General features: G+C 40.7%; 1 protein-coding gene across 1 annotated transcript; it reads right to left on the bottom strand.

The window, feature by feature from the left end:
- Window positions 1-5581: 5581 nt before the first annotated feature.
- On the bottom strand, window positions 5582-20859 carry LOC115173205 (CMP-N-acetylneuraminate-beta-galactosamide-alpha-2,3-sialyltransferase 2-like). The gene is made up of 7 exons (XM_029731125.1): window positions 20531-20859; window positions 15163-15356; window positions 14486-14668; window positions 14323-14368; window positions 13435-13544; window positions 11991-12000; window positions 5582-5785 (listed from the first exon to the last, which is right to left on the bottom strand). The coding sequence occupies exons 1-7, from the start codon at window positions 20825-20827 to the stop codon at window positions 5627-5629; spliced, it is 999 nt and encodes a 332-aa protein (XP_029586985.1). The 5' UTR covers window positions 20828-20859; the 3' UTR covers window positions 5582-5626.
- Window positions 20860-23691: the final 2832 nt, after the last annotated feature.

The following is a 23691-nucleotide window of genomic DNA, read 5'->3' as shown; positions in this document are numbered from 1 at the left end:
ACATTTTATAACCCAACCCTGATCTGTACTTCTCCACAACTTTGTCCCTGACCTGTTTTGAGAGCTCCTTGGTCTTCATTGCTTGGTGGGGCCCCTTGCTTAGTGGTGTTGCAGACTCTGGGGCCTTTCAGAACAGGTGTATATATACTGAGATCATGTGACTGATCATGTGACACTTAGATTCCACACAGGTGGACTTTATTTAACTAATTATGTGACTTCTGAAGGTAATTGGTTGCACCAGATCTTATTTAGAGGCTACATAGCAAAGGGGGTGACTACATATGCACGCACAACTTTTCTGTTTTTAGAATTTTTTTAACAAGTGTTTTTTTTTCACTTCACCAATTTGTGTATGTCCATTACATGAAATCCAAATACAAATCTATTTAAATTACAGGTTGTAATGCAACAACAAAAAAATGCCAAGGGGGATGAATACCTTTGCAAGGCACTGTATATGCTCAATTAAATAATTTATCAACACAATTTTAACAGTACATGACATACATAACAAGTCTGTTGTTCACTGCAACAATATCAGTAGCTTGTCTCAAATAAAGCATGAAGCAAAAAGTGTTACAGCACATGTGCTGATACCATTTTATATAATATTTATTACGATCTTCAAAAATGAAATATGTTTGTATTCAACGTGTGCCTTGCACAAACGTGCGTGTTTGTTGTATTCAATGTGTGACTGTCAAACCTCAGATGGAGAAAAAAAACGGTGGGCATGGTCAAACGTGGGTTGAGTCAAACGGTTGACTCCGCCCACATTGAGCCGGGCCGAATTGCACACTGCAGTCAAGGGTACTTGGAGAATAAGGGAGTTGTACTCCAGTCTAGTAGGTGGCGGTAATGCAACATTTATTGGATGCCAACCGCCGTTAAACCTCATCGAAGAAGAAGACGAAGAAGTAGGCGGAGTTCTGTTTCCATGACAATGACGTCAATATCAGTGTCGGGTAACCAAAGGTCAAAATAAATAGAAGCGAGTGAAACGGAAGCAAACTGGAGAAAGGAGTTTTAAACTGTTGCAGAAACAAAAGTAACATTTAGTGAAGTGGTTTGTTGTGAAGGAAACCGCCTTTTAATTGTCTGGGAATAGGCGGAGAAGCTGGTGGTAAGGAGTTGTCAAGTTATATCAGTTGAAACCCGTTAGCTAGCTAATGTTAGCTAGCCAGCAAAGTTAGCTAACGTTAGCTAATCTTCAAAGGCTGACTTTCCAGCCACTGTGATATACACAGCTAACTACTCTATGTTGGCTAGTGTTTTTACATACAGTTGAAGGAAGACTCGGGTAGCAAGAGAGAATAGCTACTTGACACCTCATTCACTGAATAACTTAGCCAGCTAACATTTGCCATTTTAGCTAGCTAACGTCAGCTAGAAAAGTAGATAACTAGCACAAAGTAGACCACTTGCTGTTCAAGAACCTTGCCAAACAACAACAAAAGAAAAGTATGTTCATGCTCATTTTGAGCTTGTTAGCCACCTTTAGGTAGCAACGGGCATCGGCAGTCATAGAACGCATGTGTACCTGTGCCATCGGACTCCTTACTTTTTTATGGAAGGACACTCCTAATTTTTTGCTATTGTAGTTATGCTAGCCAGCCAGTTGTATACTGATGTCTATTAGCTAGTTAGTGCAAATTAGTATCGGTGATAGCGTTTCTTTATCTCAAAGAGTTATGCACTTTTTTTGTATCTATAATTATGATGAGGGTTGTCTCGTGGTGTTAGCAGTGTAAACACTCCAAGTTCAAACCCTCCAATGTCAAACAATGCTTGTAATTTGGAATGTCTAAATTACATTTGTTTCATGTCCTCAATTATGCCATTGTATTAATTCAATGTACTGTATATGGATGTTTATGTGCTCTTAGTTGTGTATGCCAACATAAAATGTAAAAAGGGAGAACTAGTGATTGGCTTGGGAGATGAAGGGAGGATGTTCCTCAAGAGATTCAGAAGGGACCCTGGTCAAAAGTAGTACACTATATAGGGAATAGGGTGCCATTTGGCTATCATTTGAGCAACATCCTCCAGCCATCCTCCTTGACCTCATGTCAGTGTTTTCCAGCATTGTTTGTCAGCTGTCCAGAATGTGTTAGATGGGTTGGGACAACAAGGGGTCAGGAGTTGATTCTTGGTGGCGCACAATGTCACTGCCCTCCTGACCCAGGCCCATTGTTGGGTCAACCAGTGGCCTGGGCCTCTTGGCTGGGAATCATTTCTACCCCATCTGCTCTGGGGTAGTGGTGTGCATTCCAAAAGGGCACCCTATTCCCTATATAGTGCACTACTTTTGACCAAAGTAATGCACTATATAGGGAATAAGGTGCCATTTGGGATTCAACTCTGGGGGCTGAGAAGGAACGACTTTGGTGACCCCTCTGACCCTAAACATCTCCACAATGCCTCTCCCCAAACACACCCATTTCTGAACAAAGCTTTTTGATAAATGAGATCGAGCTCTGTTGTGTGTGGATAGCTATGCTTGGCCCCAATTGTAGGCTATACTTTATAATATATTGCGTTGTGAGCCGTGTAACTGTTCATTGGGATTTTTTTTACATTTGAGTCATTTAGCAGACGCTCTTGGCCAGAGCGACTTAGTATTGAGTGCATACTTTTTTAAATTTGTACTTTTTGAAGATGCAACTGTCAAATAAGATGCATGAATGTTATCCAGTGGTGTAAAGTACTTAAGTAAAAATACTTTAAAGTACTACTTAAGTATTTTTTTGGGGTATCTGTACTTTACTTTACTATTTCTATTTTTGACTACTTTTACTTCACTACATTCCTAAAGGAAATTATGTACTTTTTACTCCATACATTTTCCCTGACACTCAAAAGTACTCGTTACATGTTGAATGCTTAGCAGGAAAGGAAAATTGTCTTTCACACACTTATCAAGAGAACATCCTGGTCATCCCTACTGCCTCTGATCTGGCACACTCACTAAACACATGCGTCATTTGTAAATGATGTCTAAGTGTTGGAGCGTGCCCCTGGCTATCGTTAAAGTAAACAAGAAATGGTGCTATCTGGTTTGCTTAAGTATGAATAATTTCAAATTCCTTATATTAAGTATTAAAAGTAAATGTAATTGTTAAAATATACTTAAGTATATTTAAAATAAAATACTTTGACTTTTACTGAAGTAGGATTTTACTGGGTGACTTTCACTTTTACTTGAGTCATTTTCTCTTAAGCTATCTTTACATTTACTCAAGTATGACAATTGGGTACTTTTTTCAACACTGATGTTATCCCATCTGGTTTGTGCCAAACGAGGGCTGTTTGGGGCTGTAAACATCCCCGACTGGAATCTGTTCTCTATCATCAGAGCTTTCAGTCAGGTGTTTGCTGCTGCTGGCTGCCTCCAGCTCCTACTGGGAAACAGATCAGTGCCATGTGTTGCTTGACCTGCTAAAGACACTTACTACCACAGTCTGCATCCTTACCAATGCTGAAGTTCAGTGTCCTTCAATCCTGGTCCTGGGGACCCACAAGATGTGGACGCTTTTGTGCCACTCCAACACGACTAATAAACCTAATGTAGGATAGCTAATGGACAAGCCCACAGTGCTCAGCTCTGTGGGCTGAATCAGAAGCTGGCAGTGATACCTGTGGGTCTCCATGACCAAGATTGAATAACACTTCTCTACTGATCTCAATGGAATGCTTAAATTAATTTTATGACAACTGTTCTACATAAACTCTTAATCTGTGCATCTCAGTTGTAATATCCACTCCTTAGCTCTAACATACTCTGGAGGACACCATACAGACAGTCTATACAGGGCTAAGACTACAGTTAATGTAAACATCCTACACTCAGCTGTGAGTTGGCAGCAGAGGCTGGGAGAAGGCTGTTTACTTTAACTGGCTTGGATAGACGCCCAACCAAACAGGAAGACAGACAGCAGGTCCATGCTTGGGATGGAGGATTGTCATCTACCACAAGTCTACCAGGTGCAGCCCGGTATGGCCAGCACCGAGCTACCTCAACTCTATAACGGTGATTTCTCAGGAAACGAGGATAGAAAAAGACCAGGATTTTAATGAAGTCTAATCCATAGGCTGGTCCTTTGGAGGAAGGATTGTTGATATGTATTTTAAAGCATAATTGAGAGAATTAGTTGAAATGTTTGACATTGTTTGACATTTTGGCCTTACACAGGCCTTTAAAACCCCATAATTTTTCATCTGTAGGTGCTACAAAAATTGGTACCACTTGATCTGTAGTGAGTTGTATTTTATTTTTTGGCATATAAATTTATGAATATTGAACTTTTTGATTTATTTTGGGCAAATGTTCTATTGTTGAACATAATATGCTCTCTAACATGGTTCCTGGAGAGCTACTGTCCTGTGGGTTTTTACTCCAACCCTAATCTAGTGCACCTGATTCTTATAATTAGGTGGTTAATAAACTGAAATCAGGTTAGTCACAACTGGGGTTTGAGTGAAACCTACAGGTGGGTAGTACTACATGAACGGGGTTGGAGAGCCCTGCTCCACAGGCATATCAAAGTTCCAGAGTAGGATGTCTGCTACCTTAAAAAAAAAATATATATAGTTGTGATCCAATTTGTAAGCATTACCTACAGAGTGAGTGATTTCTTAAAAAAATCAAAATAAATCATGGCCGCCATCTGTTGTTGATGTGCAATGATACAAGTAAAGGAGAGCTGTGATTGTTTACATTGCCTACTATGCCAATATCTCTGTATAAAATTGTCCGTAACTTTAAAACTAGCAGGGATCCCAACCCGAGACGTTAATATGCCTGTAGAGTATATTATGTTCAACAATGTATGAAGTTTGTATTTCTTGGTATGTGACTTGTCCTGTTGTTGCTGTATGACATTATCGGTTATTGTTATGATTAACTGACAACCTGGCCATAAGCTCCTTGCCACTTCTCATTCACTCAGTTGTGTTTTATGAGGATGATAAAACATTTAACCGTATAAATGAATATGTAAGTGATCATTTTGAATAAAGTCATATTTCATAGCAATGAGATGTCACGTCTAACAATGTAACACATTATACCAGTGTTTAGCCTCTAGATGTCAGTGTTGTACTTAAAGTCATACAGCCATGTGATAAATCCATACAGACCAAAGGGCATGTAAGCCTATCTGATGCAGGTGGTGTATATTATTTTAATCAGTCAATGGAAAAGTAGAAACAAAATCCTCTCAAGTAAGTAATAGTAACATTTACAGTAACAGGCCTTTCATTCAGGTAAGTATGTAACCAAATAAGGTTCAGAAAGTATAAAACTAGTTGTCCATGCCATCAAAAACACAACCACCTTCACACATGTACAACTCTAAATATTTTACTGCAAGGGAGCCATTTGATTTAATGGCTAATAACTGCTGATTACTTTAAGTTCAAACGGACACAATAGGTCCATTGTTTAAGTTCATGCAAAACCAAAATCGGTAGTGCAGATAAAAGGATAAGGTTAAATTGTTAAAATAATGTAAATGCTGTGCAATGTAGACAATAGGCCAACACCTATTTGATTACTTTCTTCAATAGATTATTGCAGCATACAGCTGTGAATTAAATCATCTGGATGAGTTATCAAAATCACTTAATATATCTGTAGTTTGAATTTTTCCGAGAGCTTCATGACGACCTTGTACTCATAGTTTCCATCGTGTATTCCAGTTTTGAGCCATTTATTGGTTAGTGCTTCCAAGTAGTGGTGCCAGTGACCATCTTTGTCTTTACCAAATCCATACACATTCACCTGCATTGGAATTAAATGTTTAGAGTTAGTTTAATAAGGTTTACGAAAGGTTGTATTTATGGCAATGTGATATTTTGTTTATGCAACCTATAGGTAGGGTTGAGCAATTCATTAGTTTGTTTTAGCACCAAATGCATGCATCACAAGAATCAAGTGGTATTTTTATTTTAAAAAATTATGTTCGCTTGTTCTCGTATTTTTGGTCTCTTCTCCTTCACTCCTTCTGCTGAGACTGTGCACTAACATTTACGCACACACACACACTCAGCTCCTCGCCCTCCTACCATTCACAACAAAGATCAAATGTCACTTCTTCCTCTCTGACAAGCGGGTTTTAACACGCCATTTGCATTTTTTGTTTGGTCCAACAAAATGGGTCATATGGGCACCGAAACACATTGAGACATTTTACTGTAATAGAGGAGAACTTAACCTTTCTAATGATGCTCTTTTTATGTATCAACTCCTCAAATTGCGCAAAGAGCAGACAATACTAAAATAAAAGTATCCTGTCAATGAACATTAATTCTGTCATGCACAGGTACTGCTAGCAGCATTTTAGCCACAGACTGTTATACTAGCTGTCTAGTCTGTTTTATAAATATGCAATGAGCATAATAAAAAAATGAAGTAATTGGCCACTCGTTCTCATTCTGAAAAATAAGTTGGCCACTTGATTTCAACATCTGAACAAAGTGGACAGACTAGCATGCTGTTCAAACAGTTGGAGACGGAAATAAATGTATGTTCATAACAATTCAACTGTTCTACACTAAATAAAAATATAACTGCAACCATTTCTAAGATTTTACTGAGTTACAGTTCATATAAGGAATCAGTCACTTGAAATAAATCAATTAGGCTCTAATCTATGGGTTTCACATGACTGGGAATACAGAAAAAAAGGTATGTACGTGTGTAACCGATGTGAAATGGCTAGCTAGTTAGCGGGGTGCGCGCTAGTAGCGTTTCAATCAGTGACGTCACTCGCTCTGAGACCTTGAAGTAGTTGTTCCCCTTGCTCTGCAAGGGCCGTGGCTTTTGTGGAGCGATGGGTAACGATGCTTCGAGGGTGGCTGTTGTCTATGTGTGCAGAGGGTCCCTGGTTCGAGCCCAGGTAGGGGCGAGGAGAAGCTATGCTGTTACACGTGGATCAGAAAACCAGTCAGTATCTGGTGTGACTACCATTTGCCTCATGCTCAACACATCTCCTTCACATTGAGTTGAGCTGGCTGTTGATTGTGGCCTGCGGAATGTTGTCAGTCTAGGGCTGTCCCCGACAAAAAAAATAATCTTGGTCCACCTTCAGTTGTCTGTTCTTTCGACCAATCAATTGGTCAAAATGTTTTAACGTGTATTTTTCCCTATATAGACACCCTATGTGTTTTAACTATATGTAGGCTACTGAGCTTGTCTGATGCTTTAAGCACAGTTGTCACACTCCTCTCTTGTCCGGACCTCTGGCAGTCTCTGTGGGGGTACCACGTGGTTCAATTCTCGGGCCGACTCTTTTCTCTGTGTGTGTGTGTGTGCGTGTATGTATGTGTATATATATATATATATATATATCAATGATGTCGCTCTTGCCGAGGGTGATTCCTTGATCCACCTCTACGCAGACGTATACAGAATGGTGTCATCTGGCCCTTCTTTGGACACTGTGTTAACAAACCTCCAAACGAGCTTTAATGCCATACAACCTCCTTCCGTGGCCTCCAACTGCTCTTAAATGCTAGTAGAACATGCTCTTCAACCGATCGCTGCCCGCACCCACCCGCCCGACTAGCATCACTACTCTGGATGGTTCTGACTTAGAATATGTGGACAACTACAAATACCTAGGTGTCTAGACTGTAAACTCTCCTTCCAGAATCATATTAAGCATCTCCAATCCAAAAATAAATCTAGAATAGGCTTTCTATTTCGCAAACAAAGCCTCCTTCACTCACGCTGCCAAACATACCCTCGTAAAACTGACTATCTTACCGATCCTCAACGATGTCATTTACAAAATAGCCTCCAACACTCTACTCAGCAAACTGGATGCAGTCTATCACAGTGCCATCCGTTTTGTCACCAAAGCCCCATATTCCACCCACCACTGCGACCTATATGCTCTCGTCGGCTGGCCCTCGCTACATATTCGTCGCCAGACCCACTGGCTCCAGGTCATCTATAAGTCTTTGCTAGGTAAAGCCCCGCCTTGTCTCAGCTCACTGGTCACCATAACAACACCCACCTGTAGCACGCGCTCCAGCAGGTATATCTCACTGGTCATCCCCAAAGCCAACACCTCTTTGGCCGCCTTTCCTTCCAGTTCTCTGCTGCCAATGACTGGAACGAATTGCAAAAATTGCTGAAGTTGTAGACTTATCTCCCTCACTAACTTTAAGCATCAGCTGTTTGAGCAGCTCACCGATCGCTGCAGCTGTACACAGCCCATCTGTAAATTGCCCATCCAACTACCTACCTCATCCCCATATTGTTTTTATTTACTTTTTTTGCACACCAGTATTTCTACTTGCACATCATCATCTGCACATCTATCACTCCAGTGTTAATTTACTAAATTGTAATTACCTTGCCACTATTGGCCTATTTATTGCCTTACCTCCTTACTTCATTTGCGCACACTGTATACAGATTTTTCTATTGTGTTATTGACTTTGTTTGTTTATCCCATGTGTACCTCTGTGTTGTTTTGTCGCACTGCTTTGCTTTATCTTGGCCAGGTCGCAGTTGTAAATGAGAACTTGTTCTCAACTGGCCTTCCTGGTTAAAGGTGAAATACAAAAACTGAAATTAAAAAAAATGGCTATGCGAAGTTGCTGGATATTGCTGGGAACTGGAACACGCTGTCGTATACGTCGATCCGGAGCATCCCAAAAATGCTCATCGGGTGACATTTTTGATGAGTTTGCAGGCCACGGAAGAACTGGGACATTTTCAGCTTCCAGTAATTCTGTACAGATCCTTGCGACATGGGGGCGTGCATTATCATGCTGAAACATGAGGTGATGGTGCCAGATAAATGGCACAACAATGGGCCTCAGGATCTCGTCACGGTATCTCTGTGCAGTCACAATGCAATTGTGTTTGTTGTCCGTAGCTTATACCATAACCCAACCACTACTATGAGGCACTCTGTTCACAACATTGATATCTCAAACCGCTCGCCCACACGATGCCATACACACTGTCTGCCATCTGCCCGGTAGAGTTGAAACCGGGATTCCTCCATGAAGAGCACACTTCTCCAGCATGCCAGTGGCCATCGAAGGTGAGTATTTCCCCACTGAAGTTGTAAACGGCGCGGAACTGTAGTCAGGTCAAGACCCCAGTGAGGACGACGAGCACGCAGATGAGCTTCCCTGAGACGGTTTATGACAGTTTGTGCAGACATTCTTCAGTTGTGCAGATCCAGTTTCATCGGCTGTTCGGGTGGCTGGTCTTAGACGATCCTGCAGGTGAGTTAGCCTGATGTGGAGGTCATGAGCTGGTGTGGTTACACGTGGTCTGTGGTTGTGAGCCCGGTTGGACTTACCGTCAAATTTTCTAAAACAATGTTGGAGGTGGCTTATGGTAGAGAAATTAACATTAAATTCTCTGGCAACAGCTCTGGTGGACATTCCTGCAGTCAGGATGCCAATTGCACGCTCCCTCAAAACTTGAGACATCTCTGGCATTGTGTTGTGTCCAATAACTGCACATTTTGGTGGCCTTTTATTGTCCCAACACAAGGGGAGTCTGAGTAATGATCATGCTGTTTAATCAGCTTCTTGATATGTCACACCTGTCGGGTGGATGGATTATCTTGGCAAAGGAGAAATGGTCACTAACAGGGATGTAAACACATTTGTGCACACAATTTGAGAGAAATAAGCTTTTTTGCATATGAACAATTTCTGGGATCTTTTATTTCAGCTCATGAAACCAACATTTTGCATTTATATTTTTGTTCAGGATACCTTGTTAGCAAGCAAATAGATCCACGTTGGCTAGACTGTGTTTGAGCAACATGAATTATGATTTAAATCTGCTAATATACACCCCCAGGAGGAATATGATGCCTTTTTGTTTGACATTTTCTGACAAGCGGCCACTTCGATATGCACATTTTTACATTTCACACATTCATAGAATGTTTGGGAATGAGGTAGAGTAAGGCATTTGTGAAAATTCTTTAGCAATTATAGTGAGAACGCGGCCATGCGTTTGGACAATTAATACACACTGCAGCAAATAAAACCTTTAATAAAAACATCTCTTGTCCAACCCTGGAGTTTTAGTCAGACCGATACGCTATAGCCAATCAGAGCTACAGTAGGCCATGCGTTTGGACAATGGGGCCTGCCATCATTTACTTTGAACTGGAATGTGTTTACAGGCAGTAGCAACAGCAGGACTTTAGCGCAATAGAAAGCATTCACCAAAAGCCACCTGAATGGATTTGTGCAAATATGTAAATACCACGGGAGTCGTCTTACATTTGGGAAATGTACAGTCCTATTGATCAAGCAACCATGAAAAAGGTAGGCTCTCTCAGTTGCCAATGCACATCAACAAGATCAACAACTGTTAGCCTGAGCGAGATGAGCTCATATAGCTAACGTGGAAACGGTAGATAAACTGAAACTTTTTCAACTTGTAGTTGGCGGTAAAAATTGCGCTGATAAACGATGGAGAATAGGTGCCTGCTCGCCCAATGCAGCGTGTCCAAACCCACGTTTTGACAAATGAATGGAAATTTGACTGCCTGCCCATTTGATCGATGCCAAATACATTTGATTAACTGTAACAGTCGTTTAAGTTCAGCATAGCAAGCCAAGTGATTTACATTTCTTGCTAGCTAAGCAAATGACACGTGCATCTCTAGCTGTAGCCACAGAAAAACAATATGGGGGAAAAAGTCGGCCTTTCAACGACTCTTCCCATGACAACATCTTCCCAGCAGCTGGCTAGCCAACGTTATACTCAGTGTTTTTAGCTTGTTAAAGAAATAGATAAACTAGCATACAGTATGACATGTTATGACTGACTTGTGATCATTGCCCTAGCTAGTTTGATTTTATTGACATTCCCTGCCTTAGCGACATTCGTCCGTTTATGTTCAAAATATTGAGTCATTGAAACTGTGGATCCCGAATAGGTGGAGGCAGCAAACAATGTACCAGCCCAGCTGTAATTTACAACCAGATGTAATATTTGTTGGACTAGTAAAACATTTATTGGTGAATTATTAGTCATGCATTGAACTGCCAACAATGCCTTACTCTGCGTCATGGGATTTTTACTTAAATATGACCTATTTTTAAAACCTCTTACAAAGTTGGTTTTCCAGTATAAACTGGGAATTGTATATTTGACTGATTTGCTTGTTTCATATCAGCAAAGTAGTTAACACTGTCAGTTCCACTTTAAATATCAAGATAAGCTGGCTACAACTAGCACGTGGGCTTGTGGTTGGGAGATTGTTTATGAGACCTGTCTTCATTTTCTATGTCTGCTACAAGAAGTTTGTCATTAGTGAATGGGCAGTATGCATGGTTCTGGTTAAATCTGAAACAAAAAAGGAATTTTGATAGACAGTCTTGAAAGCAAGATAGAAAAAAAACAGGTTAAACTATTTTCATGAAATAATTAAATGATTAGTGGGTCTCATGGTTATGGAAGGCTTATATTTAGCCTAGATATAATTTCACAAGCCCTGAAGTCATTAGTTTATTGCTGTTTGTATGAAATGCAGTGTATTTTACCTTTAATTGTACAAAATAGCTTATTTAGAGAAATAAAAAAACTGCACACTTTTGGCATTCTTTCAACCAGCTTCATGAGGTAGTCACCTTGAATGCTTTTCCAACAATCTTGGAGTTCCCACATATACTGAGCACTTGTTGACTGCTTTTCCTTCACTCTGCGGTCCAACTCACCACAAACCATCTCAAGTGGGTTGAGGTCGGGTGATTGTGGAGGCCAGGTCATCAGATGCAGCACTCCATCACTCTACTTCTTGGTCAAATAGCCCTTACACAGCCTGGAGGTGTGTTTTGGGTCATTGTCCTGTTGAAAAACAAATGATAGTCCCACTAAGCCCAAACCAGATGGGATGGCGTATTGCTGCAGAATGCTGTGGTAGCCATGCTGGTTATGTGTGCCTTGAATTCTAAATAAATCACTGACAATGTCACCAGCAAAGCACCCCCACATCATCACACCTCCTCCTCCATGCTTCACGGTGGGAACCACACATGCTGAGATCATCCGTTCACCAACTCTGCGTCTCATAAAGACATGGTGGTTGGAACCAAAAATCTCAAATTTGCACTCATCATACCAAAGGACAGATTTCCACCTGTCTAATGTCCATTGCTCGCGTTTCTTGGCCCAAGCAAGTCTCTTCTCATTAGTGTCCTTTTGTAGTGGTTTCTTTGCAGCAATTGGATCATGAAGGCCTGATTCACGGCAATCTCCTCTGAACAGTTGATGTTGAGATGTGTCTGTTACTTGAACCCTGTGAAGCATTTATTTGCGCTGCAATTTGAGGTTGGTAACTCTAATGAATTTATCCTCTGCAGCAGAGGTAACTCTGGGTCTTCCTTTCCTGTGGCGGTCCTCATGAGAGCCAGTTTAATCATAGCTCTTGATGGTGTTAGCAACTGCACTTGAAGAAACTTTCAAAGTTCTTGACATTTTCCGGTTTGACTTACCTTCATATCTTAAAGTAATGATGGACTGTCATTTCTCTTTGCCTATTTGAGCTGTTCTTGCCATAATATGGACTTGGTATTTTACCAAATAGGGCTATCTTCTGAATATCAATCCTACCTTGTCACAACACAACTGATTGGCTCAAACGCATTAAGAGGGAAAGAAATTCCACTAATGAACTTTTAACAAGGCACACCTGTTAATTAAAATGCGTTCTGGGTGACTACCTCATGAAGCTGGTTGAGAGAACGCCAAGAGTGTGCATAGCTGTCATCAATGCAAAGAGTGGCTACTTTGAAGAATCTCAAAAATAAAATAGATTTTTATTTGTTTTGCACTTTTAGTACAAAATTCCATATGTGCTATTTCATACTTTTGATGTCTTCACTATTATTTTACAATGTACAAATAACAAAAAACCCTTGAATGAGTAGGCGTGTCCAAACTTTTGACTGGTACTATATATATATATATATATATATATATATATATAAATGGGACCCAGTGAGTCTCTGCTTGGCACTCAGCTTTAAGGAGATAGATTGAGGATAAGGCCCTGCGATAGACTAGCATCATGTCAAGGGGTGATACTTGTACATCAAGTAGGGCTGGTGATATGGCCTAACATTTTCAAACGTATGGGTGATTCACTATATATATATATATATATATATATATATATATATATATATATATATATATATATATATATATATATATATACGTTTGAAAATGTTAGGCCATATCACCAGCCCTACTTAAAGCCATTAGATGTCAGTGTTGTTCTTCTATACTCCTATCGTGTGTAGTATACAGTGTGTATTGTGTGTCATTTCTTTATTATCCAGTGTGTCTTGTAGAGAGCTGAGAAAGTACACTCCTATCCACATTCCTAGCAGTGCATGTATTTTTGATATGCATAAGAAGTCTTACCTCATCACATGTGTACGGCTAATAATAAAGCCATGAATCCAGTGGAGGGGTATTTGCCTTGATAATCAAGCCAGACTTCATGAACATATTTCATAAATGCAGGATTAAGAACCAAGACCTGTATGGAATATATTATACATACCATGTACATATCAATGTGATTCAATTAGAAAAAGAGGAATGATGACTTGTGATACAGAAAATTTGAGAACTTCCGTTGTTAGATGTGATATTCTCAGAGAATAGATGGCAAGATGCACTGTTAGTACACATCCATTCTGATGCCGTCTCAAACTATGAGCCAGGTCATGACTCGTAATGACACATTTGCCTTTAGGCAAATACCAATCCAAATCATTTCTGACCTCACTGCCTCTTTTGTTAGGAAACCACCCATACCATGAGCCATATTTCATTTATTTCAATGTATTTATATATGTATACTTATTTATCGTAATAGATGGCTCTGCCCATACCTAACACAGATCCTCAATTACAAGCATTACAAGTGTATCATAGTGTCCAAGATATAAAAATATCATTCATTAGATATCATTGACTCTGTAGATGTTTTGTAGTAAAGTAAGTAGGCTTGCCCTGGAATGGTTATGGGAGCAGGAGCCTATATCCTGTTTCTGTAAGGTGAGGCAGCATGATGTACAAGTATCACCCCTTGACATGATGCTAGTCTATCGCTGGGCCTTATCCTCAACCTATCTCCTTAAAGCTGAATGCAAAGCAGAGACGCACTGGGTCCCATTTTTGTTTGTCTTCGGTATGACTCTGCCGGGGATTGAACTTCCAACCTTCCAATCTCAGGTGCGGACACAAACCACAAGGCCACTAGATAATAATAATAATAATAGTAAATACATCATGATCAACAAGGTACTCACCAAATCTTTGTTGGCCTTTATCTTTGGTCTAAGAGGTAAATATGAGCTGTTGAATAAAATAAGACTGATTTCATCCAGAGGTGCTACGTAATCTTATTAAAATGCATGGTGTAACAGACTGCTAGACTAATCAAACCAGAATCTATAATAAGTGGTTACTCACTACGTGATGTTAGATCCATTGGTGATGGCGCCGGGTAGCCACTGAAGGTCCAGAGTCTTGAAAGGGATCAGCAGGAACCTGGTGGTGTTGTCCAGATCAATAGCACTCTCTGGGTACATGACTTGATGTGTGGTGCGGCTTCCTACATCCTCCTCATAGCTAAAGGTAGGAGCCATGTTCATTCTGGATAACGCAGTAAAATAATAAGCAGTGACCCATATCATGACAGCAATATTTCAAAGCACTTGAATTCAAAACACGTCGTGACAGCGTTGGTAGCGCCCTTGAGGGCTATCTCTATTTTAAAGTAGTTGATTTCTTCTTATTCTACTTATTTATTGGCAGTCAGTACACATGCTGAAATGGTGCTTACTGCTACCTGGAGCGTGTGTTCTGAACAGGCATAAAGCCAAGGTTGGTAGTTTATTGCCACCTCCAGCTATAGAATGTTCACTACTTCTCACAAATCCAAAAGCATTTGATTGGTGGAGGCATGGGCTAGTGGGAGTTTCCATCATATTTCTTATGTAGTCATTTCCTTTCAAATCATTAAAGGGAAGTGAACAAGTACACATTTGGAGGTAGGAGGGATAGCTTATCCCTCCTGCTGAGTCCTCAATGGCACTGCCCATGCTGAAACAGGCTTTGTGGAAAGTCTATCAACACCCTTTGTTGGCCTTATGATGATGACATTGGAGTCGATGAGGGCTCCGTAGTGGGAGCCCTTGAGGTTCCCAGAGTTCCCCACCACAGCACAGGTCCTACAGCGCTCAGGGTCCGCGTCCATGTAAAGGTCAGCATCAGGGATGACCTGGAACAACTTCTCCACCACCTCGCTGAAGGTGGCTGTGATATGGTCGTCCTGCAATTTCTGGTGATAATGTAAGGTAGTACTTTATTTGATTCCACCAGCCAATAACCTACATAAAACACAACAGATAGACACCAAAAACAGCACAATGCAAATTACACAATGCAAATTACACACCATAGCATCAGAGAAAACCCTCACACTGAAGTGATAACGGATTGTGTTTCGTGTTTACGTTTTCACCTGCCCAGGGACTGCAAATGGAAATGAGCTGTTGGCTAAATCTGGTGCAATGGATCAGGATAACGTTGTCAACATTGTCTCTGTCCAAATAAACGTAATACATCAATAAAATACATACGTATTGAATACAGCCACCTGCTCTTTACACTGAAGTTATTGTTGATGACAATAGCAAACAGTTGTCAGTGACCGTGTTTTTAAATTGCAGCCTAAAACATCCAATAAAAGTTCATTCTGAAAAAACTCCCACATATGAACACCTCAATACGAAAATACAGATAAAAACATGCAATTACATTAAGCTATTGGAGGTTCTTAACGTTAGAAAACAATAAACATGTTTTGACATTTGAATGTATTGTAGTGATCCACGCTATATGAGCCACGTTACAACTGGGTTAACCCTATTGGTGCGATGAGTATATGTGTGTTTGTCTTTCACATCAGCGACCTGGGTTCGCTTCCCGGACCCGCCATTCACTACAGTATAGTGGTAGTTTGGCGCATTCATTGACCAACATGAACGTTAATAGGCTAATCTACAAAGGACACTACTGTTTCTGCACAGTTGACCAGTTGACCAGTCTTTAGAGATGGGGTAGGATACTGTAATTAAGTTTTTAATAATAAATTACCCACCACAGGTCACTTTTCCAATCTGTTTTTGTTTTATTTTAATGGTTGAATGACATGGGATAGTATCTATTGTTGCTTTGTAGGTCTGTATATGTAGGTTAGGGTGTCTTGGGGTTAAACAACTCCCTCACAGTAATTTTCACAGAAACCACTGTCACCCCCAAAAAATTAACACTTTCCCTGGATGCCGCTAGTCTTGCTAAATATACGTGTGTGTATGTATATGTACACTACCGGTCAAAAGTTTTAGAACACCTACTCATTCAAGGGTTTTAATTTATTTTTACTATTTTCTACATTGTAGAATAGTAGTGACGACGTCAAAACTATGAAATAACACATATGGAATCATGCAGTAACCAAAAAAGTGTTTAACAAATCAAAAAATGTTTTATATTTGAGATTTTTCAAATAGCCAACCTTTGCCTGGATGACAGCTTTGCACACTCTTGGCATTCTCAACCAGCTTCACCTGTGATGCTTTTCCAACAGTCTTGAAGGAGTTCCCACATATGCTGAGCTCTTGTTGGCTGCTTTTCCTTCACTCTGCAGTCCAACTCATCCCAAACCATCTCAATTTGGTTGAGGTTGGGGGGGTTGTGGAGGCCAGGTCATCTGATGCCGCACTCCATTACTCTCCTTGGTAAAATAGCCCTTACATAGCCTGGAGGTGTGTTGGATCATTGTCCTGTTGAAAAACAAATTATAGCTCCCACTAAGCACAAACCAGATGGGATGGCGTATCGCTGCAGAATGCTGTGGTAGCCATGCTAGTTAAGTGTGCCTTGAATTCTGAATAAATCAGTGTCAGCAGCAAAGCACACCCATGCCATAACACCTCCTCCTCCATGCTTTAAGGTGGGAAATACACATGCCGAGATCATCCGTTCACCCACACCGCGTCTCACAAAGACATGGTGGTTGGAACCAAAAATCTCAGATTTGGACTCTAGACCAAAGAACAAATTTCCACCGGTCTAATGTCCATTGCTCATGTTTCTTGGCCCAAGCAAGTCTCTTCTTCTTATTGGTGTCCTTTAGTAGTGGTTTCCTTGCAGCAATTTGCCTCATTCACACAGTCTCTGAACAGTTGTGGTGAGATGTGTCTGTTACTTGAACTCTGTGAAGCATTTATTTGGGCTGCAATATGAGGCTGATAACTCTAATGAATTTTTCCTCTGCAACAGAGGTAACTCGGGTCTTCCATTCCTGTGGCGGTCCTCATGAGAGCCAGTTTCATCATAGCGCTTGATGGTTTTTGCGACTGCACTTGAAGAAACTTCAAAGTTCTTGAATTTTTTCAGATTGACTGACCTTCATGTCTTAAAGTAATGATGGACTGCCGTTTCTCTTTGCGCTCTTCTTGCCATAATATGGACTTGGTCTTTTACCAAATAGGGCTATCTTCTGTATACCCCCCTACCTTGTCACAACACAACTGATTGGCTCAAACCCATTAAGAAGGAAAGAAATGCCACAATTTAACTTTTAAGAAGGCACACCTGTTAATTTAAATTATTCCAGGTGACTACCTCATGAAGCTGGTTGAGAGAATGCCAAGAGTGTGCAAAGCCACTCCTACGTTGTCTTGGCTGTGTGATTATGGCCCTTGTCCTGTTGGAAGTTGAACCTTCGCCCCAGTCTGAGGTCCTTAATGCTCTGGACCAGGTTTTCATCAAAGATCTCTCTGTACTTTGCTCTGTTCATCTTTCCCTCGATTTTGACTAGTCTCCCAGTCCCTGCCACTGAAAACCATACCCACAGCATGATTCTGCCACCACCATGCTTCACCGTAGGGATGGTGCCAGGCAACAGAGTTTCATCTTGGTTTCATCAGACCAGAGAATCTTGTTTCTCATGGTCTGAGAGTCCTTTAGGTGCCATTTGGCAAACTCAAAGCGGGCTGTCATGTGCCTTCTACTGATGAGTGGCTTCCGTCTGGCTACTCTACCATAAAGGCCTGATTTGGTTGTGTGCAGCAGAGATGGTTGTCCTTCTGGAAGGTTCTCCCATCTCCACAGAGGAACTCCACAGAGTGACCATCGGGTTCTTAGTCATCTCCCTGACCAAGGCCCTTCTCCCCCGATTGCTCAATTTTGCCAGGCGGCCAGCTCTAGGAAGAGTCTTGGTGGTTCTGAACTTCTTCCATTTAAGAACAATGGAGGCCACTGTGTTCTTGGGGACCTTCATTGCTGAAGAAATGTTGTGGTTCCCTTCCCCCAGATCTGTACATTGCCACAATCCTGTCTCTGCGCTCTGCAGACAATTCCTTTGACCTCATGGCTTGGTTTTGCCTCTGACATGCACTGTCAACTGTGGTACCTTATATAGATAGACAGGTGTGTGCCTTTCCAAATCATGTCCAATGAATTGCATTTTCCACAGGTGGACTCCAATCAAGTTGTAGAAACATCTCAAGGATGATTAATGGAAACAGGATGCACCTGTTTTCGCTTTGTCATTATGAGGTATTGTGTGTAGATTGATGAGGAAAATGTTTTATTTAATCCATTTTAGAATAAGGCTGTAACGTAACAAAATCTGTAAAAAGTCGAGGGGTCTGAATATTTTTCCAGAATGCACTGTACGTGTGGACACCCCTTCAAATTAGTGGATTTGGCTATTTCACCACACCCGTTGCTGACAGGTGTATAAAGTCATATACACAGCCATGCAATGTCCATAGACAAACAGTGGCAGTAGAATGGCCTTACTGAAGAGCTCAGTGACTTTCAACGTGGATCTGTCATTGGGTCAGTTCGTCAAATGAGTTCGTCAAATTTCTGCCCTGCTAGAACTGCCTCGGTCAACTGTTTGTCATGGTTCAGGCCTCTTACTTCCAGTGAAGGGAAATCTTAACACTACAGCATACAATGACATTCTAGATGATTCTGTGCTTCCAAGTTTGTGGCAACAGTTTGCGTAAGGCCCTTTCCTGTTTCAGCATAACAATGCCCCCATGCACAAAGTGAGGTCCATACAGAAATGGTTTGTCGAGATCGGTGTGGAAGAACTTGACTGGCCTGCACATAGCCCTGACCTCAACCCCATCAAACACCTTTGGGATGAATTGGAACGCTGACTGCAAGCCAGGCCTAATTGCCTAACACCGGTTCCTGACCTCACTAATGCTGTTGTGGCTGAATGAAAGCAAGTCCCCGCACAATCTTCCAAACCAGAAATTGTAGGCTACATTAGTTCTAGCACTAACTGAGGAAAGATTGACGTAACACAGAAACCACAATATCAATTAGCTAATAGAAATGTATATTTATAATTCGTCACATCACGGGCGAGCTCACCATTGATCGAAATAATTGAGTAAAACACTTTCTAGAAATCGAAAGTAATCTGACGATGTGTAGTTTATGCGTGCCGCCATTTTTGTTTTTTCGCGTCAACCAAAGATAATAAGAGGAGACAAGATGAGTTTGTTCTGTTTGCAGTATGCATGTTGAAGGGGGTGTGTCATCTACTATCATTCACTTCCCTTCACTCGCTTCTGGAAGTTTACTCAGAAGATGAGTGAATCATTCATTCACCTCATTATAACATCTTTGGCTGACAGAATGCATTGTACAATGTCAACAAACATGGAGCCATAGCATTATAGCATTAGCTCATTATAATCATTACAGCCTTTAGTACAAGTATTTTACACACATCATAGGTGTCCATTACAATCTATGCAATAATTGGAATGCATTATTTGTCACCAGTACTTAAATGTGAATAAAACTGTAAATATATTATGCTCCATACATACATATGCTACAGTAGAAACGACAACACGATATACAGAAAATAAGGCACTTACTTTGATAGGAACGCACACATGTAGAAAGTTATTTGTAAGGAAAACAACAATGAAGGCAATGCGAGCGCCGGCCAGAAAATGTGCCAGTTCGTGCAAGACTGCGCAAATGTCTGCATACTTGATCTGCAGAAATACTGGGGAAGTGCTTGGGCTCTCCTCAAAGAGAGAAGTTTGTCCAGCTCCATAAAACCTCAAAAATAAATAGTTAGAAAATAATTTGAAATTGACAAGTTGAAACATAGCCTATAGATAATTAGCAGGCAGTGCGTGTTAATAACAGTCCTGTCACGTAATAATCACATTTTGGAACAGTGAGTGCATTCTGACATCACATACATAAAACAACTCACGCTGGGGCGACCATTAGAGACATTTGGAACTCACAGGGGAAAAGGTTAAAGGGGTGTTTTCCCCCAAGGTACCATTCTATGGACGTGCGCTGACAATGCTTTTATTTGTCCAATTCTGTTTATGATGCCATTTTGGTATGGTATCATTTTAAAGAACAGTTGATCTAAAAAATATATATAATAATTACCCGCCACCATGCTCTGGTATCTTCATTAAGTTTCTTGTTCTCTCTGGTCAGAAATGGTTTGATAGATGTGATGAAGCGCTTCTGAAACCAGAGGTCATCATCCGGCTGAGTCATACATTTGATACATGCACAATGACTTGGAAAGATTTTCCCGCCCAGCAGCCGAAGGGCAATTTTTGCCAAATCAACAAGTGACTTGGAGAATAGCTGTCCAGTGTGTCCAGTATGTAACACAAAGATAGTGATGCAGAGTAGAACTGTGATAAGACAGCCTTTTCTATGCCTGAAGATAATCATTTTGGGAGTAGCAGAGTATCTGTTGGGTGTCACAGAATTCTCAACACCTGTGAAGAGATCAATAATAAACTAATAATAGCTTGCCATGTAGAATAGATGCATAGGTCTTAATAAAACAGCTGGAAATGTATAGGCATTATAGCATTAGCTCATTATAATCAGTACAAGTACATTTTTCCTGAAGCCTTGCATTGTAATTACACAATGCTGCATAATAGCCTAATGAAGGCTTTATTTCACATGCTCACAAATTAAGGGGTAAAGTCACCTTTGTTCTGGTTTAGTCAACAAAGGTGATTTCATGACCATCGAATACCCACTGGTCTGCTATTGAAATATATAACCGTATGCCTATAGGCTTAATAACATTATTCAAAGATAACATTTTAATCCAGGAAAATGCTAATTTAGATCATGCCTACTTGAGTTCTGATATCTTTTGCCAAATCCAAGGAGGAGCAAATGTGGGAAAAATTCATCATAATTTGTCTGCAATAAATCAGTTGGCTGTTTGATTATTCTTACCTTAAACTTGCTCCTTGTTTTATCTTCCACAAAATCACATTAACTTTGAGAGCTATCTTCTCTCATGCTGCTTCCAACAAATTCAAATGATGGGTGTGCTCACGGTGCAGTGATTTTATCTGTGGGCTAGAGGTGCAGGCTGCGCTTCATTCAGAATTTATAGCATGCCGGGTGATTACAGTTTAGTTGTTTGACAGGTGAGTACAGTTTAGTTGTTTGGGACCAGTCCACTTAGTCCTAAACCAAGTGCAACTCAACCCACCCGTTGCGCCAGTCTGGCGAGGTAGTCTAGATCACGTGTCACACCTTGATCACACCGACAGCGTCATTACACAAAATGGTATGCAGCATCATCTGGATATGTGTGTAACAAAAGTTCAACATTCACCTTCTGCTACTATTTCTGTCAAGCCGTCTACACATACAGTTTGACGCATATGTTCGATAAATCCAATGCATGCACCACACAGAATGCACTGCAACTGCCTCTGCAACGCAATGCTGCTAGGCAAACGCTGCGTACCATTGGAAATGAATGTACTTTTGGTGTACCCAAATACAACCGCTGTCAGTGTGATCGAGGCGTCACCCTACTTGTAGAGAAACGCCAATGCATCCTCCTCTCTTTTCATGTTGTCGAAACGGTCTATCACTCTCTTTTTCATACAGTACAAGCTTTTATTTTTGGTTGTCCTAGCCTAACTGGTTAAAATGCTTGCTTGGAAGCCTAACTTACATTCATGGGCAACGTTAGCTAGTTAACATTAGCCTTCTACAACAATGTATGAATAAATCATAAAAATCATTGGCCAGTATATAGAATTAAGTAAAACCAGAAGTCCAAATCCCCATCTGTCAATGACATATGTTCTCAATGGGATTTGATAGGAGTGACTCCAAAATCCAAGCTGGCTTTCCTTGATAATTTTTTTTTGGTGCGCCAGGGCCATTCACAGTTGAGCTCGCTCAGTTTAGCTCAATGCTGATTGGTACATTTTTTTAAACTTTTATTTTGTCAAGGGAGGCCTGAAGCTTGCTGGCTTCCCTTACCTTTAATGCTATGGGCAGCAACAATGTCGTACTCCTTTGGACCAGATATATGGAGCCAGATATCTGCCAAAATGTTGAACATACGTCTCTTTAGGATCATAATAAAATCCATACGTAAATTGTTAGGATCGTAGGAAAAGCCATGCGTGAAACATGAAACGTAACCGTTCAATTAGATCTGTAAACTTACAAACCCTATGTTACTACTGTGAATTAACATCTACACGTTCAATTCTTACATTACGTCTCCCTTTACTCGGTTACAGATCTTTTTTAAACGTACAAACCTTGCAAAGGACAAACCTTGCAAAGGACACCTCTGCAAAGGACATGAACCGAATGTAGCTAGTCGAAACTTAGCTAGTCAATCAAGCAACTCTAGCCCAGATGTTAGAGATGCTTTGCAGATTTTCCGGTTTCATTTCCAAAATAAAAGTCTAGAGCTTGTTTTAGAATGGCATTTGATAATGACGTTATTCCAGTAGATGCCATTGTATAGGCTTGGCCTTTCAGCAAATGACCGCCTGAACTGCAAAATAGAAAGTAAATATGATTTAGGCTTATTCCACTATCTAAATATGCCATGCTGTTGTGTGTTATTTAATGGCCATATAATTGCATAATGTATTTGTATAGCTGTGTGTGGCTACTGTGGTGATCATGTAACCTAATAAATCACACTTTTCGGTATTTGGGAGCACGGACTGTAGGCCTTATATTAGGCATTTTGACTGTTGTATCTGCAAATTCCACTTTGTATGTAGGATTCTTATAGCCATTTGCGTTGTACAACTCTAAATCAAATCAAATGTATTTATAAAGCCCTTCTTACATCAGCTGATATCTCAAAGTGCTGTTCAGAAACCCAGCTTAAAACCCCAAACAGCAAGCAATGCAGGTGTAGAAGCACGGTGGCTAGGAAAAACTCCCTAGAAAGGCCAGAACCTAGGAATAAACCTAGAGAGGAACCAGGCTATGAGGGGTGGCCAGTCCTCTTCTGGCTGTGCTGGGTGGAGATTATAACAGAACATGGCCAAGATGTTCAAATGTTCATAGATGACCAGCAGGGTCAAATAATAATAATCACAGTGGTTGTTGAGGGTGCAACAGGTCACCACCTCAGGAGTAAATGTCAGTTGGCTTTTCATAGCCGATCATTGAGAGTATCTCTACCACTCCTGCTGTCTCTAGAGAGTTGAAAACAGCAGGTCTGGGACAGGTAGCACGTCTGGTGAACAGGTCAGGGTTCCATAGCCGCAGGCAGAACAGTTGAAACTGGAGCAGCAGCA

Source organism: Salmo trutta, chromosome 34, assembly GCF_901001165.1.
Source record: "Salmo trutta chromosome 34, fSalTru1.1, whole genome shotgun sequence".
Classification (NCBI taxonomy): domain Eukaryota; kingdom Metazoa; phylum Chordata; class Actinopteri; order Salmoniformes; family Salmonidae; genus Salmo; species Salmo trutta.
Note: the sequence above shows the minus strand (reverse complement) of the source record. Positions and strands in the feature narration are given on the sequence as shown.